At 34.2% G+C, this 13,760-nt stretch overlaps 1 protein-coding gene across 1 annotated transcript; it reads right to left on the reverse strand.

Moving 5' to 3' along the window:
- Positions 1–9,434: 9,434 nt before the first annotated feature.
- LOC108991981 (malate synthase, glyoxysomal) lies at positions 9,435–12,618 on the reverse strand. Its single transcript, XM_018966441.2, has 4 exons — positions 11,791–12,618; positions 11,077–11,402; positions 10,629–10,959; positions 9,435–10,382 (listed from the first exon to the last, which is right to left on the reverse strand). Exons 1-4 carry the CDS (start codon positions 12,181–12,183, stop codon positions 9,726–9,728), a joined length of 1,707 nt encoding a protein of 568 aa, XP_018821986.2. The 5' UTR covers positions 12,184–12,618; the 3' UTR covers positions 9,435–9,725.
- Between the last annotated feature and the right edge of the window lie 1,142 nt (positions 12,619–13,760).

A 13,760-nucleotide genomic window follows, 5' to 3' on the forward strand; every position in this document is an offset into this window, starting at 1 on the left:
GTGGAAATGAGGCATCTACGAGGTGGATAGGGAATGGTCTCATTGATGAGAACACGAGGACGAGTGGAGTTAGTCTGAGAACGTGTGATGATCGATGATCTGGGGGAAATTAAACATGGTGAAGCTTGAGAGGCAAGTGAGGGATTGACTGGAATGGAAGAGAAATATGGGTGTGTCGGTGCAAAAGAAGTAGAAGAGGAAGAAAAGGATGGATGGGCTAATTGAACGGAGTTGGGCCGATTGGAGTTAATTGTAAAGAAGATGGGCCAGACGAATTAACGGGTAGTGGGCTGGGTGAGTTGGAATGTAAAGGACTTGATGAATTTGAAGGGGGTGGGCCTAATATGGAAGTAGGGAAGCACGGTAGTGAGACAGTGGGGGTGTTGGGCTAAGGATGAGTAGAAGTGGACATGGGTTTTTTGTATGGAAAATTGTGTTCAACAAAAAAGACATCTCTTGATATGTAAAGGTGATTGGTTTTAAGATCAAGACATTTATAGCCTTTGTGAGAAAAACCATACCCAAGAAATAGACATGAAGTAGACCGAAAATTCAATTTGTGATGGTTGTAGGGTAGTAAATTGGTCAACATTCACAACTAAAAATTTTTAAAAAGAAATAATTTGGTAGTTTGTGATGAACCATGAAATATGTTGATTTGTTGCGAAGGACTGGTGTGGGAAGCAAGTTGATTAAGTATGTAGTAGTTTCAAAAGCATCATCCCAAAAAGAGAGGGGAAGAAAGGCTTAGGCTAGAAGCGTGAGCCCAGTTTCTACAATATGTCGATGTTTGCGTTCAATGAGTCCATTATGTTGATGGGTGTGAAGACATGAAAAGCGATGAGTGATGCCAAGATTTTTACAAAGTGATGTGAGAGGACGAAATTCACCTCCAGCATCAGTTTGTAGAGAGATGATTTTAGTGTTAAAAAAATTTTCAACAAAATTAGTGAATGAGATGAAAATTTGTTAAACACCGGATTTATATTTGAGAGGGAATATCCAAGAAAATCTGGTGAAGTGATCAACAATAGACAAATAGTATTTAAATCTCTTTCTTGACATAAGAGGAGTTGGGCCCCATACATCAGCCCAAATTAACTCTGAAGGCCTTATAGTACTAATAGAACTTGAAGAAAATGGCAATTGTCGTGCCTTTGCTAATGGACAATCAGGACATGTAAAATTAAAGACAGTGGGGAAAAAAGCAAATGGTCGGAGCACAATATTCTTGAGACCAAATCAAGAGAAGGATGGCCAAGTCTTATGTGCCACTGATTGAGAGTGGTTCGTTCACCAAGAGAAGCTGTTGGGAGGGAGGAGAACAGATGAGAGGGAAACTGGTAGAGTCCATCACGGGTTGGACCGCTGATAAGGAGCCTCCTGGTCGAGTTGTCCTTAACCAATAAATGATTGGAATGAAATTCAAAAAAGCAAGAATTATCAGTACAAAATTGAGAAACTGAGAGAAGATTTTTTGTAATAGCAGGTACATGAAGTAAATTATGAAGACAAAAGGAAGAAAGATTAGAGATGAGGGAGGAATCACCGATGTTGTTGATGGTTAACTCAGTCCCATTGCCGACTCAAATTTGTTTAGTTCCAGAATATGAATCCGATGAGAGGTTGAGTTGGGACAGATCATGGGTGATATGGTGGGTGGCTGTCGAATCATGGTACCAGGTGGAATCGGGTATGGCAGAGGGATAGGTGTAGTTGGCTGAGAATGAGCGTGGTGGTTCATATTGGTAACCATGGTCAAATCGATAGTGGCATTAGAGAGTAGCATGACCTGATTTAAAACAGACTTGGCAGGTAGGTCGATTTGGGTTTGAAATGCTTGGGAAGGGTTGGGAAGAGGAAAAACGACCACGGTTGTTGAAGGACAGAGTTTGACCACGACCATACCTGTTGTCGCGATAAGAGCCTCTACCTCGTTGGTCATGTGGATTTCCAGTGCTCAAATTAGCAGATGGTGCAAAGGAAGTGGGAGATCTAGTGGTGCGAGAGATGTGAGAAATTCTGCTTTCATGAATAAGCAGGAGATGATAAAGTTCATGGGAGGTTATTGGCTCAGTTCTTGTTGTGATTGAGGTAACAAATTGCTCATATGAGGGTCCAAGACCATTGAGAAGATAGGTCATGAATTCTTTATCAGACAATGGATTACCAGTTGCTACAAGGGTGTCGGCTAACATCCTAACTTTACTGAAAAATCCTGAATTGGGTTTCTCTCCACGGGATAAATTTGTAAGTTGAAATTTGACTTGAAACTGTTTTGCTTGAGAGTGTGAGTTGAACATTGATTCGAGTGCAAACCATAGCTCCCTTGAGGTTCCTGTTGAAACAACATGACCAATAACTGATTTTGTAAGAGAAGAAAGTAGAATACTAATAATTAATTGATCTGTTTTTCGCCAAGAGAGGTAAGTAAGATTAGTTTTTATGATGGAATCCGAATCCGCGGGAAGGTTTGTTGGAGGAACTGTCTGCGTTCCATCAACAAAGGAAAAGAGATCATGTCCTCTTAGAGCACTCTCATTGGATTAGCTAAATTAAAGTACATTTTTTATGAATGCAAGATGAATTTAGCATTTAGCTATTACATTCACATAAGTTTCTATATTGGAATAGTCATTTTTTCATTATATGACAATAAAATAATATAAGATGAATTTAATTTTGACTATTCACATCAAATCTCCAAATTGGATTATCCATTTATTCATTATATAGTAATGAGTAATTAATAATTTTGAAAAATTTTTAATTTTTTTAATTATGAATTTATTTTATTTTATCATATTTTACTATTCATAATATTATATATTAATTAGTAATTGTATTCTAATTATATTTTTTCAATTGTCATTTAAAATGGAGAGAGAAATAATTGATATTAAAAGGAGAGAGAAAAAAATAATATAAAAGGGATTTGATGAATGAATAGTATGTTCCAAATTTAGAAATTAGTTTAGACTTTACTGTAGCTATATTCCAAATATTTAGAATATAGCTAATTTAATGTGAGGGATTTTATGACCTAATAGCTAAATTCTCATTGGATTTAGCTTTTAGCTAATCCAATGAGAATGCTCTTAGATAGACATATATCTGAACCTTCCAAAGTAGGGAATTATCAGGATTCAATTTGATTGTGACCATATGAGAGAAAGAAGGGGAAATGGAGGTAAGAGGAGTGGTGAGACTCCTGGTTCTGTAGTCATGGTGAGTAGGGGTGTAAATTCAAACCGGAAAACCGGAAAAACGGACCGGACCGAACCGAACCGGACCGGTTTTACCGGTTTTAAACCGGTCCGGTCCGGAACCGGTTTTTAAAACGTAAAAACCGGTCCGGTTCCAGTTCCGGGATTTTTTAGACCGGACCGGACCGGTTGATTAAAAAAAAAATAAAAAATAATATTTTTATATATAAGTTTTATACAAAATATTTTATATATATTAAATATTAATATATATAAATTTTATATATAATGTATAATTTTAAATTTTTATGTGAAATTTTATATATAACATATATATTCATATATGAAATAATTTCTTATTATAATTTATAAATTATTACATAAAATGTTAATACTAAATCACTAAAAGTTTATAACTAATACTAATATATAACTTATAACTATACCAATAGTCTAATATTAATACTATTATATAGTCTAATATATTAATAAAAGTATAAAACAGTTTTTTTTAAATCAATTTTTTTTTTATAAACAAATTTTTAATGACAAATTGTGAAATTTATATTTTAAAAAAATCGGAAAACCGGACCGGAAACCGGAAGTACCGGTTTAAGAGGGTAACCGGTGTATAATCGGTTTTGAAAAATACAAAACCGGTACATTCCGGTTCGGTCCTAGATTTTATCCAAAACCGGACTGGACCGGACCGATTACACTCCTAATGGTGAGAGTGAAAGAAGGATCAAAAGACTGCTAGTCAGCAGCTCTGATACCATGTTAAAACAGAGAAAAATGAAAAGAAAGACATAATATTCGGCAAATGTTTTCTATCATTGTATTTAGTATCATTCATCCATTTATATAGGCACCTGATTACATGTAAAGGCAATACAGAAGAAAAAAGGATTCAAAGGTGGTTACAACAGCTGTAAAAAATAACAAATTTGCCAGTCATGAGAATATTCCTGAAGTTTCTAGTGGATTGACTGAGGTGGAATTCTTCACTTTATTTTTCTGTCATGCATTGCTTGGACTCAGGTTAATAGTGTACAATACTAAAATAGTAATTACGATAGGAAGCAATGCTATAATATATAATGTGATCAAGCAAATCTAAAAGTAAATCGGTGTAAATAAATGATGTATTCTATATACTGACTTGATAATAAAATAATTCAATATAAAATGATTGCATTAGTGCGATTTATTCTTTGAAACCGCGTTAATTAAGCTCCTGCTTCCCTTATGGGTTGGACCATGCTATGAGGGCAACTGCAATAGATAGTAAGGCTATAAGGTGAAAGGAATCCAGAAAGATTGCTTTACTACAATTTATTCCTTGCAACTCAAGCACATGTAATATTCAAAATTGCTAGTGATCGAAAATTTGCATGCTTCTCCAAAGCATTGGATTCATTCTCTCACCCACGACTTTTGTGTTAAGGTCTTTCGTGGTATTAATGGCGCATATGATATATGAGGTCTTTGGAATCAAGGTACCCAACTATACCTGAATCCACATTCGGGTTTATAATGCCAACTTGGCACCCGTCCGAATTAATCTGATTATAATCTAAGCGGGTTGGTACCTAACCTTACCCGATTATAAAAATCTGAGTACCAATTCCAATTACTTGAGTTGTAATCGGATTTGCCAAAAAATTATTTTGAATAACCTTTTTTGAAAATCAAAACGATGTCGTTATAGTTATAAGTTGGCTTTTTTTAAAATGTTAAACCGATTATAAGTACCAAGTATTCGTGTTATATAATTGTACTTGCATCAGGGTAGGACGGATACGAAATCCGAATATATCCCACCCAAATAAAACCCGAGCACAAATACCTAGCTAGCTTGGTGATGAGAAATGGCCTCTATATATGTTTCGTGCTATGCAGATTTAATTGGAAGCCTTAGGATATTGGAGTAGTCATGAATTAGTAACAAGTCATTTTCATCAATGCCAAGTTAGCATGCAAATTCAAGACTCAAGGAAATCATATAGGTACTTGGAAGGACTAAATTGTCCGAGAGTGTGGTGTATTATTGATCACTGATTCAATGTAACTGTCAAAGCTAGGATCTTTCGTCCTATCCTGCCATATAAATTCAAGATGACATTATTGTACTAACGTACCTGAATTTAGAAAGACACTTAACGTACGTTAATGTCTCTAGTACTTTTCCTCGTAGACCAGCTTACCTCGTGCATGTCTCTATCGATCTATCTTCACAAAGTCTTCCACTCTACCAACCAATTCAGTGCATATAGCTAGCAAAACATGTTGGGCGACAGGATAACTTTGAGGGATATTAATGTTGATTGAAGGGGTTGGCCAGGTCACAGCTGTTGAATTAAAGGATAGAATATAGAGTTCGGGCTTTTCAAACCCTACCTTTGGAGTGGCCAGCCGGTGATGAAATCAATGTTTGGTTATCTAATTATTTTATGCAACTTTTTTTTAGATATAATACTCTAAGTATTTTAGTAATAAAATTTCATTTATTAATGTAGAGGAATGGTAATTATTTACAAAATAAGTTTGGGAGTTAAAAAAATATATATATATTTGTAATCGTGAATTGTACAACTACCTCGTAATCGATTTGAAAAAAATGAATAAAATATGAGATTTACATAAAAAATAAAAATTAATTTTTTAATAATAAACCTCTTTTTTTTTTAAAGTGATTACATAAAATTTACGTATTTTACGATTATATGTAAAATTATTATTTTGTTAATTTATAATATTCATCGACTTGAAAGCATGACTAGATCATGATCAATATGAAGGAATGAACAAGAGACTCAAGAAAATTACACAACGTACGTACAAATTCTACAACAAAATCAAAGCATTAATTCCAAGTTTTATTGAGAACAAATATGTCATAAATAAAATATACTTTAAATAATTGTTCATTTTAAGTGTGAAGGAAATAAAAGTATACATGTCATGTTAACGAAAAAGGTCTAAGATAATAAATTAAAATAACATTACAAACAAACAAAAAAAAATGTCTTCCTCTTATATATATATATATATATATATATTATATATACATATTATATTTGAACAAATATTTATTGACTGCAAATCCTTTGAAAAGGCTGTAAGTGGCAGAGTTGTTTTGCTGCCACGACATACTGAGATTAATCTTTTATGTCATTTTGATTCGTTACAAAAATAAATAAATAAATAAAAAACAAAAAAACAAAGTTGAAAGGGTTGCGTGGGATCAATGATCGAGTATATATATATATATGACTCTTATAGTGGCGTGTCGAATCTAAGTGACCATGTCACTACTTTCACTTTTTCTCTCTCTCTCTCATTTCTTTAGAATATGTACCAATATATCGAGTTAGGTCATCTTTTAAGATACAGGATTTAGACCCCATGATCAAAGGGAAGCTGGCCTGAAAGCTGGAACGAGCTGTGCACTACTGTCATCAACTTTTTTGGAACACCATTTCTTTAATTCTTTCTTGATAAAATCAATGACAGTGCTCACTTTCTAATATTTTTGTCTCGGAGGTATGACGATTAAGTGTAATATATGTATAAAAATTTTACCAAAATAAACTAATTTTAAAATGATTTAGTTTGACGTGAGATGTTATATCGTACATATATCATCATACATAGACAGATATATATATATATATATATATGTGTGACGAATTATTTACGATGATAATGATTATTTGTTATAAAATAGACTCATTTTGATAATAAATAATTATTTTTATTAAAAATAACTGATTACAAATAACACTCATATTTGTCAATCTCGTAGTAGAAATAGGCTTCGCCGTCTAATCGAATGCATTCATCCCTAAAAGATAATACTCATATTTCCACTCGTAATTTTGAAGATAAATGCTATATTCACAAATAAATATATATAAAAAATAAAAATCAATTCACAAATTTTGGGGTTAAATGTGACGTGCTTGATTATAAAATTCTTTAATTTATTTATAAAATAAATTTAACATATCATATTAAATTATATTAATTTATAAATTTATTTTTATAAAAACATTTTACGCGCGAAGCATTTCTCCGTTCCAAATGCACGAGCTAGCGGAGCCGGCTGGTCATGTAATTAAAATCATTTTACAAATTATTCAGCTTGTTCATTTTAGTTTGTTTGAATTATGCTTTTTGTTTGACTTTTAGGAAACGTTTGGATTCGAAGATGACTTGAGATGAGTTGAGATAGATTATGAATAGTAATAAAATGAGTTGTGAATAGTAGTGAGATTTATGAGTTAAAGTTGCTGAATAGTAATGAATAGTAGTGAGATGAGTTGAGATGAGCTGAAATGTCCTGCGAATCGGAATGTTTGGGGAGATGCCATAATTTGGGTCGACCATCGATCGACGGATGGTGCGAACTATTTAGAGATTAAGGCTGTGTTTGATTTTTAAATTCAATTGAATTGAATTTAATTTTAATTTGAATCTAATGTTTAAATATTTAATTATTAAATTATTAAATTTATCTCAATTTAAAATTTTTTATATATAAGACGTATAATTTTTTTTAATTTAAAATATATTTATATATAGAATATATAATCTTTTTCAATTTATTATAAAAATATTAAATTTATTTTTACATTCAAATCCACTTTAATTCAATTTAGATAGGCCTGACGAGGAATATATAATGCATGGCGGGGTCTACCTCTCGAGTACTGCTGGACAGCCCGGCGGTCGATCCGCCATCCAGCAAAACAGTGCTTACGATCGAGATTATTATAACATAATCATGATCGATGATCCTTTTCACGTAACATCATCATGTGAAATCCAAATCGAATACTTTAATAATTCTCATGACTAAAATATCTGGTCTAATATTGACAAGGACAGGCAGAGAACTATTTTTTTTAAAAATAACTATACGATATTTATGATAATATCTGGTCTACTAATAAAATCTATTTTTATTAAAATAATTATTCGATATTTATGTAATTCATAACTATACCTAACATTATTCATTTTACTCAATATTAATTCATTCTAACCTTTGTTGTTCATACACGCATCCCTGCCATCCATATTATGGTCAAGCAAGATGGGGGAGATTTGATTATGATATCAATTGACCTCGTTTGTTTTTACAAATAATATGAGATGAGTTGAGATAAAAATTAAAAATGAAATAAAATATTGTTATAATAAATTTTTTTAATATTATTTTTATTTTAAAATTTAAAAAAATTAAATTATTTATTTTATTTTGTATAAAAATTTAAAAAAATTATAATCTAGAAGCAAGATGGGGGAGATTTGATTATGACATCAACTAACCTCGTTTGTTTTTACCGATGATATGAGATGAGTTGAAATAAAAGTTAAAAGTTGAATAAAATATTATTATAATATATTTTTTTTTAATATTATTTTTATTTTGAGATTTAAAAAAGTTGAATTGTTTATTTTATTTTATGTAAAAATTTAAAAAAATTATAATGATTAAATGAGATGAGATGATATGAGTTAATAGCAGTTTTGAAAACAAACGAAATTTATTTAGTTGGATGGTAGTCGATATCACTATGGCTGGGTAAGCTAGCCATGTATTATCATGAGTATATGATCAACATCATGGTCATGATCAATATTAAGCTGTATTTTTATGCTCCTTTTCGTTCTTGACTATGGGATTGTATACCACCATTTATTTTAAAAGTTTAAATTGATTATAAAATATAAATATAATTATTTATATTATATCCATAATGTACAGAAATTTCCTTGCATTTGATTACATTCATTCGTAAATTCATGAATATCTTGATTTGTTCTTCACTTTGGTAAAGAAAGAAAAAGTGAGAAGAAAAGGTGCGTGCATGGCGATTCTAGCTTTATGCTACTTTGCTTGTTTAATTATCACCATACAAACTGTCCTTTTTAGTGTCTTCCAAGTCTTTGCCTCTCTGATATTGCATCCAGCCATGGGAATCTGCTCTTCTTCTTCTTCTTCTTCTTCTTCTTCATCATCAGGGTACCAGCTGATTCCATGGTAATATACATGAACTAAAAGAAAGAGGTAGAACTGGTGCTAAATCATCCTAAAAGTATGATTCACTGTGCACCAGTTGCTCGTCAATTAATTTGATAAGCATCTAAAGCATATCATGTAAATCTCTGTAAGCTAGCAGTTAGCAGTCACTAGATTAAAGCTACGAATATGGAAAATTAAGAAAGTCTTTATCGTTCTGCTTTCACTTTATAAATCTCTCTCTCCACACTAGTACTATATATGCCCAGTAAACCCAAGAATTTGAGTCGTAGTCTCATCAAAATTTCACATATAAGGTGTAAGTTGAGCACCCAGTACAACTTATTCAAACGATCAGAAGTTTTTGGCAAAAGTATAGAAGCAACATGAGTACGGAAATAACAAGGAATTATTATTCAGCAGAAATGCAGGTGGTGATACTTGAAGACAAACACCAAATCAGCAACGGAAGAAGACAATGGAGTGGTTCAGAGACTGGATGATCCTTTGGGATGATATATGACAATATGATTATAAGCATCAAGAGTCAGAAAATCATCCAGTATTGGGGCAGTGCATTGCCGGGTGAAAATCTTGCAAGCCTCCTTGTACATTCCTTTCTGAAACTTGTCTTTGCCAACCTCTCTCTCAATCCTAGCCATCTCTTCTTCCACCACCCTTCCAAAGAGCTCCTTTGTCACTTTCACCCCAAGCCCATCTCCATTCAATTCCACTCCATATTTCAACCACTGCCAGTTCTGAACCCTGCTAATCTCAGCAGTTGCAGCATCTTCCATGAGGTTGTAAAGCGGCACTGACCCTGATCCAGTGAGCCATGCTGCCAAATACTGTATCCCAACTCGAGTATTGAGCCGAAGACCATCCATGGTGCGCAGTCCTCTAGGCCTTTGCAAGAGGTCTTCTTCAGTTAGGGTGGCTGAGTCTTCGCGCTTCATGGTTTGGATCTGGTTAGGGGCAGAGCCCATGTTGTTGGTAAAGACTTCCATGCAAGCTGGGATCAGTCCAGGGTGGGCTGCCCAGGTTCCATCGTGCCCTGCCTTCACTTCTCTTAGCTTGTCCTTTTTCACCAGATCCAATGCTGCCTCATTTGCTGCTGGATCATCCCTAATAGGAATTTGAGCTGCCTGTTCAAGAAAATAAAAAAGTTCTCAAAATTTACTGAGCTACAAATAGTCCCAAACTGATAAATAGCTACAAATAGCAAGTATTATATATATACATAAGAAGTGTTAGATTCACAAAGAAGTCTCACCCAAAAAAAAAAATGCTTACAAACTGATGTATTTAGATGTCATAGCTAGATTAGTAAAAGAAGTTTCGCAATATGATGTATCAATGATCCATTTGACTGGGAACTAAGGATTACATACCATGCCACCCATGGCATGGACACCACGCCTATGGCACGTCCTGATGAGGAGATCAGAATAGCTCCGCATGAAGTGTTGAGTCATGCCAACCTGAACCCTATCTGGTAGCAGGCGATCCGGATGTGCTTGGAAGGTCTTGACATAGCTGAAGATGTAATCCCATCTTCCACAGTTCAAACCGACAGAGTGATCCCTTAGCTCATACAGAATTTCATCCATTTGAAAGACTGCTGGAAGTGTTTCGATTAGAACGGTGGCCCTGATGCTCCCTCTTTCTATCCCTGCCACCTTCTCTGCCCTCTCAAACACGCTGTTCCATATTTTCGCTTCCCTGCAATAAGAGGGAGCTTAATTTCACTCTTCCACAATTTGTCTGACTCTGCTTTTGGAGTAATTTTAAGAACAACAATTGCAAGCAATCAATTTTTTTCATCAACTTTTGACATACCTTGAATGCTCCATCTTAGGAAGATAAAAGAAAGGCCCAAACCCAGCACCTTGGCTGCGGCGGAATGCTGCATGATTGTGGTAAAAGTAGAGGCCAAAGTCCACAAGGCAACCAGTAGCAGGTTCACCATCAATAAAGATGTGTGCCTCGGGCAAGTGCCAGCCTCGCGGGCGGACAAAGAGCTTGGCTATCTCATCATTCAGCTTGTAAACCCTGTTCCTGGCCCTGTCATGAAAGGTTATACTCCCATCCACAGCATCCTTCAAGTTTACCTGTCCTCTCATCAGGTTCTCCCAACTTGGTGACAGTGCATCTTCACAATCGGCCTATGAAATTAAACAACAAACCTTTATTCTCAGTTTCCATTCAGTAAGCTAACAACATATTTGATTACTATCTAAAGACAGAAACTTCGTATAATGATAAGGTTTTTTAACTTTATTCATTAATCTGCAGGACCCGACAACATATGTCAGTGCATACATGTCATAATGATAATTAGTACATGAATCTCTGTTTTTCTCCAACTAATGATCAACTTTGGCTGTCTAGATTCCCTACTCAACTGTGTTAAAATATAATTAAATTTATATCACAGCATGCATATGAATCCTGAGTTCAAACCCGACTCTACTTAAAATATTTCATATATGCTTAGACAAATGGTGGTTTAGCACTATTAACATTCTCGAGAGCAAACCAAGACGTACTAACCATGAAGACTTTTGCACCAGAGTTGAGTGCATTGATGATCATTTTCCTTTCGACAGGTCCAGTAATCTCCACCCTCCTATCAGCAACAGATGGTGGGACTGCAGCACACTTCCACTCACCTTCCCTTATGTTCCTTGTGGCAGGATCAAACCCCGGCACCGCCCCCTCATTGTACCTCGTCTTAGCTTCCCTCCGACACTCCACTGCATACTTGATATGGCTTCGGAACTCACGCTGCAAAACCGCAACAAACTGCAAAGCATCCTTTGTCAGGATCTTCGCAAACTCTTCATCATAACGTCCCCTGATGTCCACTCCTTCCGGCACGTCATATCCCGAAGCAATCTTCCTCGCCATGGGAGTGGAATTACCATATGTCCCCAAATCCATCATCTTCTGTGCTTTTCTCTCAACAAAATTGAACTTTCTTTTACTGGTGTGGAAATGCGAGAGGCTAGAGAAACGTATATATAGAGAGGGAAAGTTTCTTTTTTAATCGGTGCCCAAAAAACAGAGATGCGGATAGCTATGTCTAACGTTATCGCTATGGGATTTTAATTTTGGTGTGCATTGGCTTTATGCGCGTAATGATGATCATGGGTGAAGCTATTATTCTGCATGGTGGGCGTGGAGGATAAGGGGATCGCTTCGATTGTTGTGCCGGCCTCGGGAGATGCAGCAGCGATCGGTGAGTCACTTGCACTTTGCAATTTTCATTCAAGACCCGATCTGATTACTTTTGTGTCGTGCTATTTGTGATGAAAACAAAAAAGGTAGAAGTTTTTACACAATAACAGTAGGGAAGACAGAATGTACGTTTTCTGTATAACTTCAATGATCGACAAACAGTCTATATAAAGCTAATACATAACTGACAATAACATAAAAATAGGCACTATTTAACGTTTAAAAATAGATTCCTATTGATTAGGTAAACACAAACAAACTCAGTGACAATCCTAAAGATTAGGACAACCCAAAACGTGCAAATTACTAATTTCCTCAACAATCCCTCCCTTAAACTGATGTTCCAAACATAACATTCAGTTTAATAGGACTCAAACTTTGAAGCGTCATCCCTCAAATTGAATCATTTGAAGTGTAAACATCAAGTATCTTCCTGAGCTTCTGAAATGTAGGAAATTTGAGAGGTTTGGTTAAAATGTCAGTAATCTGATTTTCACTTCTACAGTAAATAAGATTAATGACTCAATCATTTGTGAGATCCTGCAAGAAATGATACTTCACATCTATATGTTTACTTCGATCATGTAGAACAGGATTTTTTGAAAGTTTTATTGCTGAACTGTTGTCACAATAAATCTGAGTAGGCCCATCCTCCTTGCAATGCAACTCTTTAAAAATTTTCTTTAGCCAAATAGCTTGACAAGCACAAGCTGTTGCAACAACAAATTCAGCTTCAATGGATGATAATGTGACAATAGGTTGTTTCTTTGATGACCATGAAATAACTCTTGTCCCCATCATGAAAACTAGGGGTGTAACTGATCCGATTCGATCCAGTTTTGAATAAAATTTAGGACCGAATCGGTATGCACCAATTTTATATTTTTCAAAACCGATTACGCACCAGTTACTCTCTTAAACCGGTACTTCTGATTTTACCAGTTTTCGATCTGTTTAAATAATTTGCAAATTTGTCATAAAAAATCTGTTTAAAAAAAAAAAACTGCTTTAAAAAAAATCGGTTTTATTTAAAATCTATTACTATTTACAAAAATATTCTTTATAAAAAAAATCTACTATGTAAAAAAAAAATTTGCTATAAAAAATCTGCTCTATAAAAAAATCTGCTATGTAAATAAAATTCTGCTATAAAAAAATTGCTATAAAGCAAAATGTTATACAAAAAATTGTAATAAAAAGAAAATTATTTATGATGTTAATTGCTAATTTGTTACTAACTTAGAGTGTGTCAATGTACTAATACTTTATGTTATACATTATGA

This window comes from Juglans regia, chromosome 2 (genome assembly GCF_001411555.2).
Source record: "Juglans regia cultivar Chandler chromosome 2, Walnut 2.0, whole genome shotgun sequence".
NCBI lineage: Eukaryota > Viridiplantae > Streptophyta > Magnoliopsida > Fagales > Juglandaceae > Juglans > Juglans regia.

Bases quoted from the DNA above. Each gene is read 5' to 3' on its own strand.
- LOC108991981 (XM_018966441.2), bottom strand. From the start codon at position 12,183: ATGATGGATTTGGGGACATATGGTAATTCCACTCCCATGGCGAGGAAG. The intron at 10,960-11,076 runs GTATGTCAAAAG...CTCTTATTGCAG, and splicing joins CCTAAGATGGAGCATTCAAG to GGAAGCGAAAATATGGAACA. The intron at 10,383-10,628 runs GTATGTAATCCT...TTTCTTGAACAG, and splicing joins TCCATGCCATGGGTGGCATG to GCAGCTCAAATTCCTATTAG.